Below are 17,143 nucleotides of genomic sequence, written 5' to 3'. Positions count from 1 at the left end.
TTTTCCACTTTTAAACAATCCTTCCTCTAATAAATATTACTTCAAAAATACATGAAAAAATAGGTCATGATTATTTTAATATTCCACACCTTCGGACCGCCCAACTTTCTTCCTAATCCCCGACTGTCATTTCCATTGTACGAAAACAAAACATTTTATTTATAATCAATAAAAACATTTGATAAAAAATAAAATAACAAACTAAAATAATTATATAATTTCATATAACATACACGATAATAAAATAACACATTTTTACGAATCGCCCAACCCTCTATTTTGTTCTGCTTATAAATTTAATCCAAAAGCCATCTTTGGGTGCCAATTGGAAACCGGCCGGATTCAATTTCATGGGAATGCAACTCTTTTTGGCTGGTTCAAATTTGAATTCACTTAACAAATAATAAATCAGAACTTTCGTTTCCAACAAAGCAAAACGGGAGCCTAAAATAAAAAATGTATTAAAAATCATATTTAACACTTGATAAAAATATGGTCTTACCAATACAATTCCTGGGACCCACACCAAATGGCAAATATGCAAACGGATGGATTTTATCCTTATTCTCTTCACTAAATCTCTCGGGATCGAATTTTTCGGGATTTTCAAAGTACTTCGGATCATGATGGAAACCAACAACGGGTATCCAAATACCATCACCTTTTTTCAATTCCAACTTTGTGCCATCATCCAAATCGTAGGTAATATCCTTATTACAGATACGATCTATGGCAATGGCACCAGGCCATTTGCGTAGACATTCTTGCACCACCATATCCATATAACGCATACCCATAAGAGCCTCATAGCTAAGTTGTTTACCCTCCAGTTGTTGTTCTACCTCTTGAATTTCTTCATAGAGCTTTTCTTGTACATCGGGATTTTCCATTAACTCATGGGATGTTAAACATGTCAAAGCGGCAGATGTTTCAAATCCAGCGAAAAAGAAAAGGAAACATTGTCCCACAATATCAACATCAGTCCATTCACGATTTGTGGGCTTAAAATTATCATGAGATTTCAACATGCCCCGAGATTCCATCAACATATTGATCATATCGGGACGTATAATATTGTGTTCCTGGCGATATTTCATGGCATCCAAGACGAGGCGCATAAAATAGTCGGTGTCTTTTTTGTCGAATAAATCAATGTCCAATAACTAGAAATTCGGAAAAAAGAGGTTAATATTGTTTGTATGTATGTCAAATATCACCCTTACCTTCATAATTTTCTTAAAATTGGCATACATCACAAATTTTAAATTCTGCACAAATGTAAACGTTGTGACCTTTTTGCCCATTTTATAAAATTCATTATCCATATCCTTATACGAATCGACTTGTAGTCCAAAGGCCGTCGAGGCAATAATATCATTTGTGAAGCGTGTTATAAAATCTTTGACCTCCAATTCTAACCCCTGTTCGGTAAAAACTGTTGGCTGTTTCTTCACATGAGCCAAGGTATGTTGGGCCACTTCATTCATCAGCTGGAACATTGAACGCATTTTACTACCCGTAAATGCAGGACTCAACGTACTACGCATATCCTTCCACTTCGAATCTTTCATCATGAACAGCGAAGCGGCGAACAAGTTTTTTCCTTCCTCTTCACCAAATATCGAACGATGATTAACGAAATGATCGAAATCCTTAATGGCAATTTGCTTCACCAAATCGGGATCACGTACCAGGAACATGGGCTGGCGTTGATCGAAGATGCCATAAATTCTGTAAATATTAAAAAAAATTAAAGAATATTTTTTCCAAGGACTAAATAAAGGTGTGAATTTAAAAAAAAAATATTTTTTTAAGGACTAAATGAAGGGGTGGATTTCAAGGCGCGGATTTTTTAAAGAATAGTTTTTCAAGGACTAAATTAAGGGTTGGATTTTTAAAGAATACATTTTCAAGGACTATATGAAGGCGTGGATTTTTAAAGAATACTTTTTCAACGACTATTACAAGGCGGGGATTTTTAAAGAAATATTTGAAAAAGAAATCCATTATGAAAATGTCGATAAAATCGGAAAAATTATCGAAGTTGACCGGCATGCTAGCAGCCGTAATATCGCCCAGGAGCTAAAATCTACCAAAAAACGGTTTTTAACCGTTTACACAAAACTGCATTCAAAAAGAAGCTCGATGTTTGGGTGCCACATCATTTAACAAAAAAAAAACAGTGAGCGGAGCAGTATAGTCGGACGAGGCCGACCATTTGATACCTTACACAACTTCCACGAAAATCTAACTTTCTGTGGTACTACATTCTGACCTTGGGCAATACTTCGCGATATTTGCACCCTCTTGACGACTAGAGGTCAACAAATATAATTATTACCAATATTCAGTACATGCTTTCTAATTACTTGTCCTGATTTCCATCACCGCGGCCTATTGATCGACTCGAAAAAACACAAAAGATTAAGTTTTCTGTCCACTTCATCCCAAAATTATTATCTGATCATCACCGAAAATTATAGGCGTTGTCCTTTACCATACCTGGATCCTCAGAGAAATTTTCAAAGCGATCCGCGCTATATTTTCGCCATCTAATGTGGAAATGGTTTACTAAATAATATATGAATACGTAAGCACCTGTAAATATTGAAGTATAACTCCTATATCCGAGAACATACGACCTTTAAATTGATACCAATTAAAAGATCAACCACTCCTCTTGTATATACTATCAACCTCTTGGGTCTACATCCTTCAGGGGAAAATATATACGCTATAGAATAAAATTTTTGTCATTTTTTCACACAAAAATCGGGGTCCATTTGGCCCAATTCCCTTCTTCATGTAAAAATTCGCAAAGTTTTGGGCCATAATTGCGGCCTCTAGAGCGACCAGAAAAACCGACAAAAATTAAGAATTTGGTCCATTTCATCTCCTAAATATTAACCGATCTTTACCAAAAACAATAGGGGTCTTCATTGAGCCGAACCCATCCTACATGCAAAATTTCTTGAAGATTGGTCCATAACTGTGGCCTGTATCGTGTTTACAAATTATAATGGACAGAGGGACGGACGGACACACATGTCTAGATCGACTCAGCTAGTCGAGATATGACGATTGGTATACTTAAAGGTGGGTCTAGGACCAATATTTCGCGGCGTTACAAACTCTTGGAGCTGCACAAAGCTATAATACCCTGACAACATAGTTGTGTAGGGTATAAAAAGGATAGATCGAATTTCCTGCGAATCTGCGAAGCCTTGGCCAAACAGAATGAGATAGACCAATTTCTTAAACTATAACCCTGTGCGAAAACAATCGTGGTCAAAGAGTGGTGAAACACCTAAGACGGTGGCCAAACCAGAACTAACGGACAGGAAGGTTCTGCTATGCATTTGGTGGGACTGGAATTGGATTATTTATTATGAGTTGCTTCCATATGGTCAAACACTAAATTCCCGATGTTGACAGTAGAGATCAGAATTGGCCAACAGTAGAGGTGTCGTGTTCCACCAGGACGCTAGGCCACACACATCTATAGTGATTTGCCAGAAACTTCGGTAGCTTGGATGGAAAATTTTAACGCATCCGCCATACAATCCGTACTGGCACCAAGCGATTATCATATTTTTCTTGTATTGCAAAATTTCTTTAGTGAAAAAAAATGATATCTAGGAAGGATTTGTAAATAGAGAGCAGGACTTCCACGAGAGAGGCATTATGAAGTTATCTTTAAAATGGTAACAAATCATACAACAAAACGATGCATTTTTGGCCCAAATCGGTCATTCCGAAGCATGTTAAATAAAGTCATATAGTTCATATAAAAATAATGGATATCTTTTCCCCAACCTAATATAATACTAAAACTATTTCCACTGCGGAATGTATTTTTGACGGCGATAAACCCCAGATAAAACTACTTTGTTTAATTATAACGTTCAAACCCACTTTTTTCAAGCTTTCCTTTTATTTGTTTTAACGATTTTAATAAAATGCGATTTATTTAATTCAATACAATTTCATGGAAAAAGCTTTTGCTAGATAGAGAATGGTACAGCTTTTAAAAAATATATATGGGAGCTATATCTAAATCTGAACCGATTTTCACGAAACTTGGCACACATCACTATAGGCTCAATTCAGTACGCTATGCCAAATTTCGTGCAAATCGAATGATATATAGGGCCTTAGGTGCACCATTTACCTTAAATCAGACGAAAATATATATGGGAGCTATATCTAAATCTGAACCGATGTTTCCCAATTTCAATAGGGTTCGTCCTTGGGCCAAACAAGTGACCTATGCCAATTTTCAATGCAATTCGGATCATAAATGTGACCTGTACTTTGTTTACAATTTAACATGGATCGACTTAGAGAGTGATTCTATGCATATTCTTAAAAGGAACCATGTGTCTATCTCGTCTCCTTTTGCCTGTTACAAACATATACACAAAGACATAATACCATGTACCACAGTGTGGTGAAGGGTATAAAAACTTTGATATAAAATCGGTCATTTACATTCTTTATATAAATATTTAGATGTGTAAAACATAGACCTAAATTAAATTTGACCTAAATCAAATTATTTTTGTTAAGTTAATTATCTTTGTTTTGGTGGTGCTTTAAACGATAAACAAGAAACAATAACAAATTACAACTGGCGTACTTCTGATGTTATACATATATATATATATATATATACGCGACACAAATGCAAACTGTAATCTTTGTATATATGCATGAATAGATGTCCTCACGAATGGTAACATATTAGTATGGGGAAAAAGAAATCCATTATTTTTGTATGAACTATAGGACTTTATTTAACATGCTTCGGAATGTCCGTTTTGTTGTAAGATTTTTTGCCATTTAAATATAACTTCATAATGACTGTCTCATAGAAGTCCTGCTCTCTGTTTGCAAAAAATCTCTAGTAGTCGATTTTCTCAATCCTCCCTAGATATCAATTTTTTATCAATTAAAGACATTTTGCAATGTATGGCGGATGCATTAAAACCTTGAAAATCCTGAACGGTATCTACAAAACCAAAATTACATATAAGTGGCTGTTACAGTATCGGAACCATAAACACCATTCACAATTTTCACCCTAGCAATGAGCATAAATCTGAAGCTGCTTGATCGATACTTTACGGAAATCTATCAGTGCAGCCATCTGCCGGAAAAATAATGGATTTCTTTTTCCCCTATATAATATATTTTGGAATTTAGAATGTACTGCAGGTCCTGCTACAGTAACTAGAAATACTTTTTTTTATAAATTTAATACACTAAACTTTATCAAAATTAGTGGAAATCGGTTCACGTATTTAAATTTTCTAAAATGAATTTTCAATGAAACTAACAGGAGTAATGTTTAAAAATTCAAATCTAGATATGCTCGGTCATATACCTTATACGTAAAGTAACAATCAATAAATATATAAACGTGTAGACCCACTTGTTCAGTGGATCTAATCGAAATTGTTGTTAAATTTGTTATCTTTGTTCTGTTTCTTGGTGCTTTAAACGATAAATGAACAAAATAAATTATGACAAGTGCACTTCTGGGGGATTTCCTTCCTATACATACAAGGGGCAAATATAACGTGTAATCTGTGTAAATATAAATGTTTTTATACCCTACACAACTATGTTGTCAGGGTATTATAGCTTTGTGCAGCCCCAAAAGTTTGTAACGCCGCGAAATATTGGTCCTTGACCCACCTTTAAGTATATACGATCGTCATATCTCGACTAGCTGAGTCAATCTAGACATGTGTGTCCGTCCGTCTGTCCATTATAATTTTTAAACACGATACAGGCCACAGTTATGGAGCAATATTCACGAAATTTTGCATGTAGGATGGGTTCTGGCCAATGAAGACCCCCCATGGTATAGATCGGTTAATATTTAGGGGATGAAATGGACCAAATACTTAATTTTTGTCAGTTTTTGTGGTTGTTCTAGAGGCCGCAATTATGGCCCAAACATCGCGAATTTTTACATGGAGAAGGGGATCGGACCAAAGAATAAGCATACCTGTTTTGATAAAGATCGGTCAATATTTAGCGGGTCAAATGGGCCCTGACTTTTGTGGGGAAAATTACAAAATTTGTATTCTATGGCCAGGGTTACCGTTGTGCGACTAAAGTCGCAATTTGCAACCTTTTTGATGCTCTGTAACTCTGTTTGCAACTTTTTTCAACTTTGTGCGACTTTTCTTTCCTGTTCTTCTTAAGTTTTATTTTCCTTTTTATGTGTAAATTCAAACTTGTTTTCATTCGTCTACTTTGTTTTTGAGGTCCAAGGGAATCTGACATATTCTAGGAAAAGTTTTATTGACGATTTTACTTATCTGTGCGACTTTTTTTCAAGGGAACGACTTTTTGTGCAACTTTTTTAAAATTCCCAACGGTAACACTGTCTATGGCGTATATATTTGCCCATGAAGGACATAGACCCGAACAGTTGATAATATATTCAAGAGGAGTCGTATGTTCCCGGATGTGGGAGTTACGCTTAAATATTTACAGGTGCTTATCAACTCAGATATTATTTAGTAACCCATTACCACACTAGAAGGCGGAAATACGGCGCTGATCGCTTTGCAATTTTCCATGAGGTTCCAGTTAAGGTCAAGGACAACGCCTATAACTTTCGGTGATGATCAGATTATAATTATGGGATGAAGTGGACCGAATACTATTTTTTTTTTTTGTATTTTTTCGAGTCGATGCCAATAATAGGCCGAAAATCACAACACAACCCACGGTGAACGGAATCTGTACTAAATATGAATAGTAATATTCGGAAAATATGTCAGATGCTGTTGACCTGGGCTGTTGATGCTGGGCTAGAGGGAGCAAATATCACGAAATATTGCCCAGGTTCAACATAAATCCACACAAAGATAGAGTTCCATGGTAGTTGTGTAGGGTATCGTATGGTCGGCTCCGTCCGTCTATACTGCTCCGCTCACTGGTTACAAATATGCTAATCATCCTTGCGTATATTGTTTTACATAGTAATAATGTAAACACTTCGGGTTAATAACAATTAAACAAGTTTTTTTTTTTTTTTTTGAACGAGAAATTGATAAAATTATATTAGAAAATGCAATAGATAAAGGGTGCACAACTTCGTACCATTTGCAATTCATTCCCATTGTTGGTAGGAAAAAAAGTAGATATAAAATCGGTCATTTACTTTATGCATATAAATATGTAGATGTGTACACCGATATATACCATTGTTCAATAGACCTAATCAGCATTTTTTATTAATTTAATTATTATCTTTGTTCTGTAGCCTTTCGATAAAACAGCAACAATAATAAATTATGAGCAATGCACTTTTTATTTTTTTATATTATATATGCACGGGACACTTACAATATTCACACAAGACAAACTATATATTTAGAAATTTAGAATTTGCTGTGGCACCTACTCCAATACTTCGAAATAATAGGCATCAAATAGAATGATGTAATAATGAAACTAACAAGAATAATGCCTATAAATTTTAATGATGTCGTAATCTCCCATACATATTGGTCTTTTTATTTATATGACTACCTATAATCTATGTAGACCAATAGATACCATTGTTCGATTGACTTAATCAAAATTATTTTGAATTTTGTTATCTTGGTTCTTTTTGTTTGGTCTTTGTATCGATAAAATCAAGAAACAATATAATAAATTACGAGAAGTGTGCTACTAGGGATTTCGTATGGAAACACGAAACAAATATAACCCGTAACAAGTATATAATTGTGCGAATATATCACTCACGATTTGCTGCAAGACTGACATAAATCTAACAATCGATTTTGCAGTAAATGTGTTTTCAGTTTTCAATTGTCTCACACCTTACGGAAAACAGAGGAACTTATACAGCTTCTCAATCAGAATGTGTAAAAGATATTTATCGGCATTCTTTCCACAACATGATGTCTAAAATGACGAACAATTTTGCATTATTAACTCAAAAATCACGATTTGTAATTAAAGAAAAAATGTCAAAATAAAACCAGTAAGGAAAGTAATAAAGTCGGACGGGGCCGACAATATGATACCCTTCACCACTTTGGGTATATTCAACAGATGAATCCCAATAGACGTCGCATTTTTAAAGGACCAGTAAAATGAAATTGAATCCATAAAAATGACATTCTGCAACCGATACTAAATGTTTCATTTAGTCATATATAGAAGCTATATCCAAATCTGAACCGATTTCAGGAAACCTAACACGTCATTCTAGACCTAACTCAGTACCCTATGCCGAATTTCGTGCAAATCGAAAGTTATATAAAGACTTTGGTGCACCATTTACCTTAAATCGGACGAAAATGTATATGGGAGCTATATCTAAATCTGAACCGATTTTCACGAAACTTAACACACATCTTTCTAGACCTAATTCATTACGCTGTGCCAAATTTCGAGCAAATCGAAAGATATATAGAAGACTTTGGTGCACCATTTACCTTAAATCGGACGAAAATGTATATGGGAGATATATCTTAATCTGAACCGATTTTCACGAAACTTAACACACATCATTCTAGACATTATTCATTACGCTGTTCCAAATTTCGTCGAAATCGAAAGATATATAGGGACTATGGTGCACCATTTACATAAAATCGGACGAAAATATATATGGGAGCTATATCTAAATTTGAACTGACTTTCACGAAACTTTGCACACATCATTCTAGTCCTTATTCATTAAGCTGAGCCAAATTTCGTGCAAATCGAAAGATATATAGGGACTTTGGCGCACCATTTACATTAAATCGGACGAAAATATATAAATCTGAACCGATTTTCAGGAAACTTAACTTAACCGAATAGGCAGTAATTTCGCATACATAATAGATAAATTTTTTCAAATATTCGCCATATAAAGGTATCGCCAAATGTTCGTTATTTTGAGTATATTAATTTAGCATTTATGGATTTTGGAGGCTGGCTAGTTGAAATTTACATTCAACAGAAGAAGTCAATTGTGAAAACTCAACGTGCTTTTAAAACATTAAAAAATGTGAGAAGTGCGCCTTCTAAGAACACCATTAAGCGTTTATACGAAAAATTGTCAACTGGTAAGGCTCTTTCTAATCCGAAGAGGCCATATAAAAGTCGACCAAGGCGATCGGCCGAGAATATCGCTGCCGTACGAGCCAGTGTTGAGAGGTCCCCAAGAACATCCCAAAAACTCCGTTCTCAGCAGTTGGGCATGGCTCGGTCCACTTTACAACGGATTATTCGCATTGATTTGCACTTGTTCCCGTACAAAATTCAATTGACGCAAAGAATGTTGCCTGCGGACAAGCCTCGTCGATTGGAATGGGCCCAAAGAGTCATCGAAATGGCCGAAGATGACGAGCAATTTTGGAACATGTCCGATGAAGCCCATTTCACATTGAATGGGACCGTAAATAAGCAAAATTGGTGTTTTTACGTCACTGAAAATCCTTAGGAGATTCAAAAAGTGCCTCTTCATGACGAAAAGTCACAGTTTGGTGCGGGGTTAGTGCGAAAACGGTCATTGGGCCGTTTTTCTTCCAAAATGAAAATGGTCATGCTGTTACCATCAATCAGGAGCGTTATCGCGACATGATGACCAATTTTGTGATGCCAATTATTCGTCGAAAGCGTATGAGGCAGTTCTGGTTTCAACAAGACGGCGCTCCACCGCACACAAGTAACAATGGATTTTCTGAAGAATTTGTTTCCGGGCCGTTTGATGTCGAAAAGTGGTGATTTGGACTGGCCACCGCGTTCGCCCGATTTGAGGCCACCTGACTTCTTCTTGTGGGATATTTGAAGTCAAAGGTCTACGTTAACAAGCCAAGGACCGTAGAAGAGCTCAAGGACAGCATTCGTGAAGAAATAGCCGCTATTCCGGCCGAAATGTTGGCAAAAACGATGGAAAAAGCAGCAAAAAGGGCACAATACGACATCAACTCCAGAGGCAGGCCATTTGAGAGATATCATATTCAAAAATTGATGTAAACAAATATACTTGAAACAAATTAAGGGGACCCCCCCCCCCCATTCTCGGGGTCAAAAATTTGGTTGATATAATTCGAATCTACACTAATTAAAGAATGTCCCTACAAATTTTCAAATGAAAATCTCAAGAAGTCTTGAAGATATAGCCGATTTATTGTGTGAGCATCAAGTGACGGCTGAAGGGCTTCTCAAACTTTAAACGCGTTTTTCTCTAAACATTTGTTTGCGAATGGCGGGCACGATAACTCAAAAACTAATAACCCAATCGACTTCAAATTTTTACACGTTTCTCTGTGAGTGTGTAGCTATCGTACAACTAGGATAAAGCCAATCGGTGAAGATCTTCCTTATTTTTTGACTTGGGTTTTGGTAAAAAATCGGCGATTTTCCAAAAATATTTTTTAAAGGTCCACCATTTTGTTAATTTTAGAGCGAAGTCAATAATACTAGTTCATACGAGAGCCAGACATGTACTCTTTCTAACACCGTTGGAATTTTCGGATTCCGATGTTCCAGTGAGGAGTTATCGTGCCCGCCATCGAAAAGGACTTTTCTTTAATTACAAAAAACAACAACAAAACAATAACAAAATTTTTTTGTAAATTATTTTTCTTCTCTTTTAAATCTTCAATTATATATGTGTAAAGTTACAAACCTTAACCGTATTGATTTACCAGCCCATTGAAAATATTTAAAAATTAAAATCGAGAATGGGTGGGGTTCCCTTAAATGATTAAAATTGCCAACCGCCGAATTTTTAAAATCATTGAGTGTACGACAGAACAGGTGCCACGAAGTCCTTCATTTAGCACATAAGTGTATAATAGTATTCGTACTGTCTTGGTTGTGGCCTGACACTGTGCGCTACACTGTGCGACCACGACCAAAAACGGTCAAAACCAATTACCTCGGAGGACAAATTTATTGATGAGAATTTTTAGAAAACACTCCAATTAGAATAAATATGAAATTTAATATTGATACGTCAAGTAGGTTTATCTCTATATAGGTTCAAATCTGATAATTGGTTGCAAACATATTTTCACCTCATTTTCGAAAAATGGATATACATATATTTTTTATTCTCAAATATTTAAATTACAGTTTATTATAAAATTGCTTATTTTATTTTGTTTTTCTACATATAAAAAAATTCAGATACGGAGAATTTCGGCCCTAACAGTTAGTTAAAGTTTTGATAATATGGTCATCAAAACTTTAACTAACTGTTAATTAAAAAAATACATACAGACCAACATCCTAATTGCACCATTTATAAGAAGTAAACTGCCAATTATATGTAAATTATAGGCCAAAACTATTTTACAAGACCCATTGTATGTATGGGAGGTATACTAAATGTTGTCCTAAATCTTGGTCCGATCTATCCAATTTTCATTCATTAAATTATAAATAAATTCAAGAGAGTGAAAATTTCAAGATCCCTTATATGGAAGGTATTCCAAATATATATTCAATCTACCTAGTTTTTTGCGACTTGCTTTATAGACCTAAGTAGATGTAATCTTTACCAAATCTTGACCCGAATTTTGGTTACATGCTTTCTGGGCCAACCATAAGCAAATGTACAAAATTTCATCCACCTACCATAACTCCTTCCATTTGTGGCAGCTGTTAATATGAACTCGCGACATAGTGTGGTGTAGCGTATCGAATTGTCGGCACAATATATATATATATATATATATATATATTTTTATTTTTTTCTATAAATAACATTTATATATTTGGGAATTTCATGTCCAATTAGTGCTGCTTACCTATTGATTTGTTATTATAATTTTACAATTCAATGAACCTATCTATCTAACTCATTACTGTGAAACACATGCCTAATTTCAGAATAAATTATATTGTAGGTGCTTCCATATATATTTTTAAAACAAACAGTAATTTGCTCATTTACATAGAACTGATTAAAGTTGGTTGAAGTCATTCGGTGAAGTGTGCCAGGTGCCAATTCAATTACACATTTTCATAATTCTCTAACTGAATAAATTATATTTTTTAAATATCCCTATAAAAATCTATTAGTATATCAAACAAAAAACAACAACTACAGCATCAACGAAATTATTCAATTGTCTTCAAACTAGATTCCGCGGTGCAAAGCGACATACATAGAACTCAAAAACACATTATGATTTTTAACGGTTGTTTGTATTTTTATTAGTTGTCTTGAAATTGTTTTTAATAAATTTGTTATTGAATATACGTATTGCTGCGTAGTATGTTTGTTTGTGTGTGTGTGCACATACAGATGTGTGGACATGGGCCACTGTCTTGCAAACATTTTAAGATGTGCTTAGAAATAATCTAATATGCGATAGCAGAACAAACACTGTACGTACATTATTACAAAGTTCATGATCAAGGTCGTTAATTTGTTTATAAGTAAATATTTATATGTATGATGTGTGAAATGTAATTGACAATAGTTTAAGTGGGGTATCGCAACGTTTTCCATACAAAAAAAAACAATTTTCAATTTGTTTAAAACGCTAGTGATTTTTTATTTCTTTGCCACTACTAAGTTTGAATTTTATGTGAGGCACACTTAATCGTTATGAGATAAGAAATTTTTAATTGTGTTTTAATAAACAATATAAAACATCTGAAGACCACATGAGGTCTTACCCCAATGGTGATTATACAAATAATCTATCCCATGAGACATTACAATGAAAACTATAAACAATTTTTTGGGACACCAGGAGAACAACGATTATAGATAAGAATTTCTCAGAGACAATAAAATTATATACTCTTCTGTAGAAGATCGGACATTGATTCTTCTGAATAAATATTCTGTAGAAGGCCTACTCCAATAGAATGAGTCCATTCTTTTATTCTATAAAATCCCGTTCTTCTATTCTATAGAAATAAGTTCGTATATTTTACAGATTCTATGGAAGGCCAGTACTTCTATTCTTTAAAAAGCCAACTCTATTATTGATAACCAGATCATCTATTCTATTGAAGAACACTATTATTTTGTGTGGAAAATCGGTCTTATATTCCATATCAGATCAGTCTTCTATTTTATAGAAAATCTATAGAAGACTTTTTCTATTCTATAAAAGATCGATCTTCTATTCTATTGAAGATCAATTTCTTGTATAGTAAGATCGGTGATTGAAGAAGAGCTATTATATTCTGTTGAAGATCAATCTTTTATCGGTCTTCTATTCTATAGAAGATCGATCTTCTATTCTATAGAAGATCGGTCTTCTATTCTATAGAAGATCGGTCTTCTATTCTATAGAAGATCGGTCTTCTATTCTATAGAAGATCGGTCTTCTATTCTATAGAAGATCGGTCTTCTATTCTATAGAAGATCGGTCTTCTATTCTATAGAAGATCGGTCTTCTATTCTATAGAAGATCTCTTCTATTCTATAAAGATCGGTCTTCTATTTCTATAGAAGATCGGTTTTATTCATGCGGTCTTCATAGAAGATCGGTCTTCTGTTCTGTTTTGGGTACTTGAAAAAATATTCTTAAAAAAATCCACGCCTGTTTTGGGTACTTGAAAAAATATTCTTAAAAAAATCCACGCCTGTTTTGGGTACTTGAAAAAATATTCTTAAAAAAATCCACGCCTGTTTTGGGTACTTGAAAAAATATTCTTAAAAAAATACACGCCTGTTTTGGGTACTTGAAAAAATATTCTTAAAAAAATCCACGCCTGTTTTGGGTACTTGAAAAAATATTCTTTAAAAAATCCACGCCTGTTTTAGGTACATGAAAAAATATTCTTTAAAAAATCCACGCCAGTTTTGGGTTCTAGAAAAAATCTATATATATATATTAAAAAAAAAAAAGTTGTTTGTTTGTATGTTACCGATAGACGCAAAAACCGCTGAACAGATCTTAATGAGATTTACACTGTATGTCGGGGCATGCCCTGAAAGTAACATAGGCTATATAAACTTCTAAAATTCCGCGTGGATGCAGAGTTATAGCATCAATAGTAAACATACCTCAAAATTTCTGAACATGTAATATGCGTATATTTTAAGAACCGTTACATGTACCGCCTTTAAAATTTGTCTGAATGACGTAGGTGTTAATACACATCATCCATACAAAATTGAGCGTGGAACGATTGGGGGAAAATGCACCCTCCGTTGCACTTAAATAATTTACATGAAGGAAATAAAAACTGTTTCGCTTCTAGACTCAAAACCCGTTAAAATTCCGCGTGGATATAGAGTTATAGCATCGAAAGTAATCGTACATCTGAAATAATATTACATTTTTATGCTTATATATTAAGAAGTGTTACAGATTCCAACTTCAAAATTTGTCTGAGTAACTTGGTGACAAATACGCATCATCCATATAAAAATTGGCGTAACACAATGGGGGGGGGGGGGGGGGGGGTTAATTTATAGCATCAAAAGTAATCATACCTCTGAACTAATATATAGTTTCAATGCATATCTTAAATAAATTGGTTCATATTATACTCAGATAATTACACATCCAATCTTAAATGACCAGGATTTAAAAAATTAATTCAAATCAAGAATTTTCGACTGATAATTTTTGGTCATATTATGTCATTATCAGTAATAACAATAACCAACAGTTAAATAATTCCGTTAACGTCTGCTGATTTTCATCTCTTTATTATCATCGTATAATGGATAAAAATTTGTGTAAAATGAAAAAATATTGACATTATATATTTTTTTTTTCATTTTGTCAGTTTGAAAAAAAAAATTTAATTTTTAGATTTTGTTTTGTTTTTAGGTTTCAAAAAATTTACATCTATTGGTGAAAACGCGTATTAATTCTATAAAAGTATGTATCAACAGTATAAGTGAGATATACAAATGCAAAAAGTCGGATTTTGGATAAAAAGTTATAAGATTCAAAAATCTCTGATGGATTATCATCACAGCTGACTTGAAATGATTATGAGTAACTTAATTGTCACTCCATCTTCGGAATTGATCTTAGTTTCTTAAAAATACCATGGAATTACCATGTAAGTCCAGTTATAAATCTAGGTTCGGTAAAAATATAAAGTTGTGATGTATTCTTTTTGAAACCCTTTTTTGGCAATAAAACAAAAATACAAAATTTCAAGCTAGCAAGGATTATACAGCAAGGATCATTGTGATATTAATCGGAGCGAGAAAGGGATCCAAACCATATTATGGGCAAACTGCTGAAAATACAGAAATAAAAGTAGGTGGTAATGGGAATGAAGGGTACTGCAGTAGGTTTTGCATAAGGGTAAATTCCATCAAATGGTAGGTTCTTTAAAAAAAAAAAAAAACATTGCATTTACGTGGACTATCCTATGTTAATACTTAAGTAGGGGCAGCGAAGCGCCACGGGTTCAGCTAGTATTCTATAAAAATGTCTTAAATTTATATAAAACCACAATTTTGTATTTTTCAAAATTTTTGTATTTTTTTTTTGATTTTCAATACTGTTTTACCCCACTTACTTTCCATCGTATTTATTGTAGATTTCAATGAATATATCAAACATTGATTTGCGACGTAACACCATTTCCATAAAATTGCCAAACATTGGAACGGGTTTGGCATAGGGAATACCACGCTTCTCAAAGAAGTCATAATTCGCAGTGGACCAACGATAGATCAGATACACAACCACCGATAATAATATTGCGAATTCGACCCACATTGTTGTTGTTCTTTATTTTAATTTTTTTCACAAATTTTTCGTTACAACTGCTATTGTTTTGCTATTTATCACATTCGTTGTAGCGATCGCTTGCCCGTTGTCTCTGAAACTGAAACTGGGAATTGTGTGTGGAGAATATTTATTCACAAGCTTGCTGGGTGGCTGACTAGCTCGCTCTCTGTTAAGCGTGTTTTTTGTTTTGATAATAGCCAGTTGAATTTAATCAGCTTGAGGCGAGTGCTAGCCGTTGTCGTCGTCTCGTGAATTGCAGCAGCACTCTCCTCGTACTCGTGAAATGCGTTTATCTTTAGTGGGCGCCAAACAAGTGCACAAAAGCCTAAAGCTTTTTGTACCGATTTCATGTTCTTTCTTTTGTTTTTTAATTATTTATCAATTTTGCACAATGATGATGAAGTTCCTGATGAAAATATTGAAATTCAAAAGTTGTAACGAAATAATATTGACCACTTGTTGAGAATAGATAAGTTGAAAAATAAACAATTGAATTTTTTTATTTCTATAAGGGAGTGCAAATGTTTTGTTTATATGCAAGACATAAATAAAATTAATTTTTTTAAATATTTTATATAAAATAATTAAAAATTTTTGGGCAATTGCAATCGAGTGTGAGCTACTACGCCACAAAAATGCAAATTTATCTACACATATTTTTCGATAACTGTGTGAGGTTCGAAATTAAAACTGTGCAGCATCGGGAAATTTCAACGGATAATGATTGAATTGGTAATAGTTTACGTCGGGATTTAACATAAAAAGGGAGGTTAATATTTCCCCATTTCAAGAAATTCAAACATATTTGGATTAGGATTTCTCTTAATTTTGATACAACATTTTTATCGAATATGTGTAAACCACAATCGACACGCTGCAGGGGTCTTTTCGTCCCTTTTTCCAAAAATTATTGAAAATTCTTAAAAAACGGCGTTTTAGCAGGTCAGAATATTTTACAAAAATGTTCCCCATACAGTTTTACTATAAGTCTCAGAATAGACCAAAAACTTAAAAATCATCGTATACGACAGAAATCTTAAAAATACGGAAACTCATTTTAATCGGTTAAAACCGTGTACACTACGCCAAAAAAAATTCAAATTTAACTATCATTTTCGATAACTGTGCGAACTTCGAATATAACACTGTGCAACATATTCGGATTAGGTTTTCTTTAAATCCTTACATTTTAGGTGTATGGTGCATTTGACTATAATACTGATACAAATATGCCGAATATATTAAAACCTCCATCGAAACGCTGAAGGGGTCTTTATCAGAATATTCTACAAAACTGTTCCCCATAAACTTTTACTATAAGTCTCAGAAGAGACCAAAACTTGTATATCAGTCTAAACGTCAGAAATCCTAAAAATATGAGCACTCATTTTATTCGGTTAAAACCGATCTTATTCCGAATTTGTGGCAATTTATCCCACTAG

At 33.9% G+C, this 17,143-nt stretch overlaps 1 protein-coding gene across 1 annotated transcript; it reads right to left on the bottom strand.

Annotated features, from left to right (window-relative positions):
- Window positions 1–274: 274 nt before the first annotated feature.
- Window positions 275–15,689, bottom strand: LOC133325265 (probable cytochrome P450 9f2). Its single transcript, XM_061534054.1, has 4 exons — window positions 15,487–15,689; window positions 1,224–1,731; window positions 503–1,163; window positions 275–444 (listed from the first exon to the last, which is right to left on the bottom strand). Exons 1-4 carry the CDS (start codon window positions 15,687–15,689, stop codon window positions 275–277), a joined length of 1,542 nt encoding a protein of 513 aa, XP_061390038.1.
- Window positions 15,690–17,143: the final 1,454 nt, after the last annotated feature.

This window comes from Musca vetustissima, unplaced genomic scaffold (assembly GCF_032173495.1).
Source record: "Musca vetustissima isolate MV318-11 ecotype Yass unplaced genomic scaffold, APGP_CSIRO_Mvet_v1 utg10441, whole genome shotgun sequence".
In the NCBI taxonomy this organism is placed as follows: Eukaryota; Metazoa; Arthropoda; class Insecta; order Diptera; family Muscidae; genus Musca; species Musca vetustissima.
Note: the sequence above shows the minus strand (reverse complement) of the source record. Positions and strands in the feature narration are given on the sequence as shown.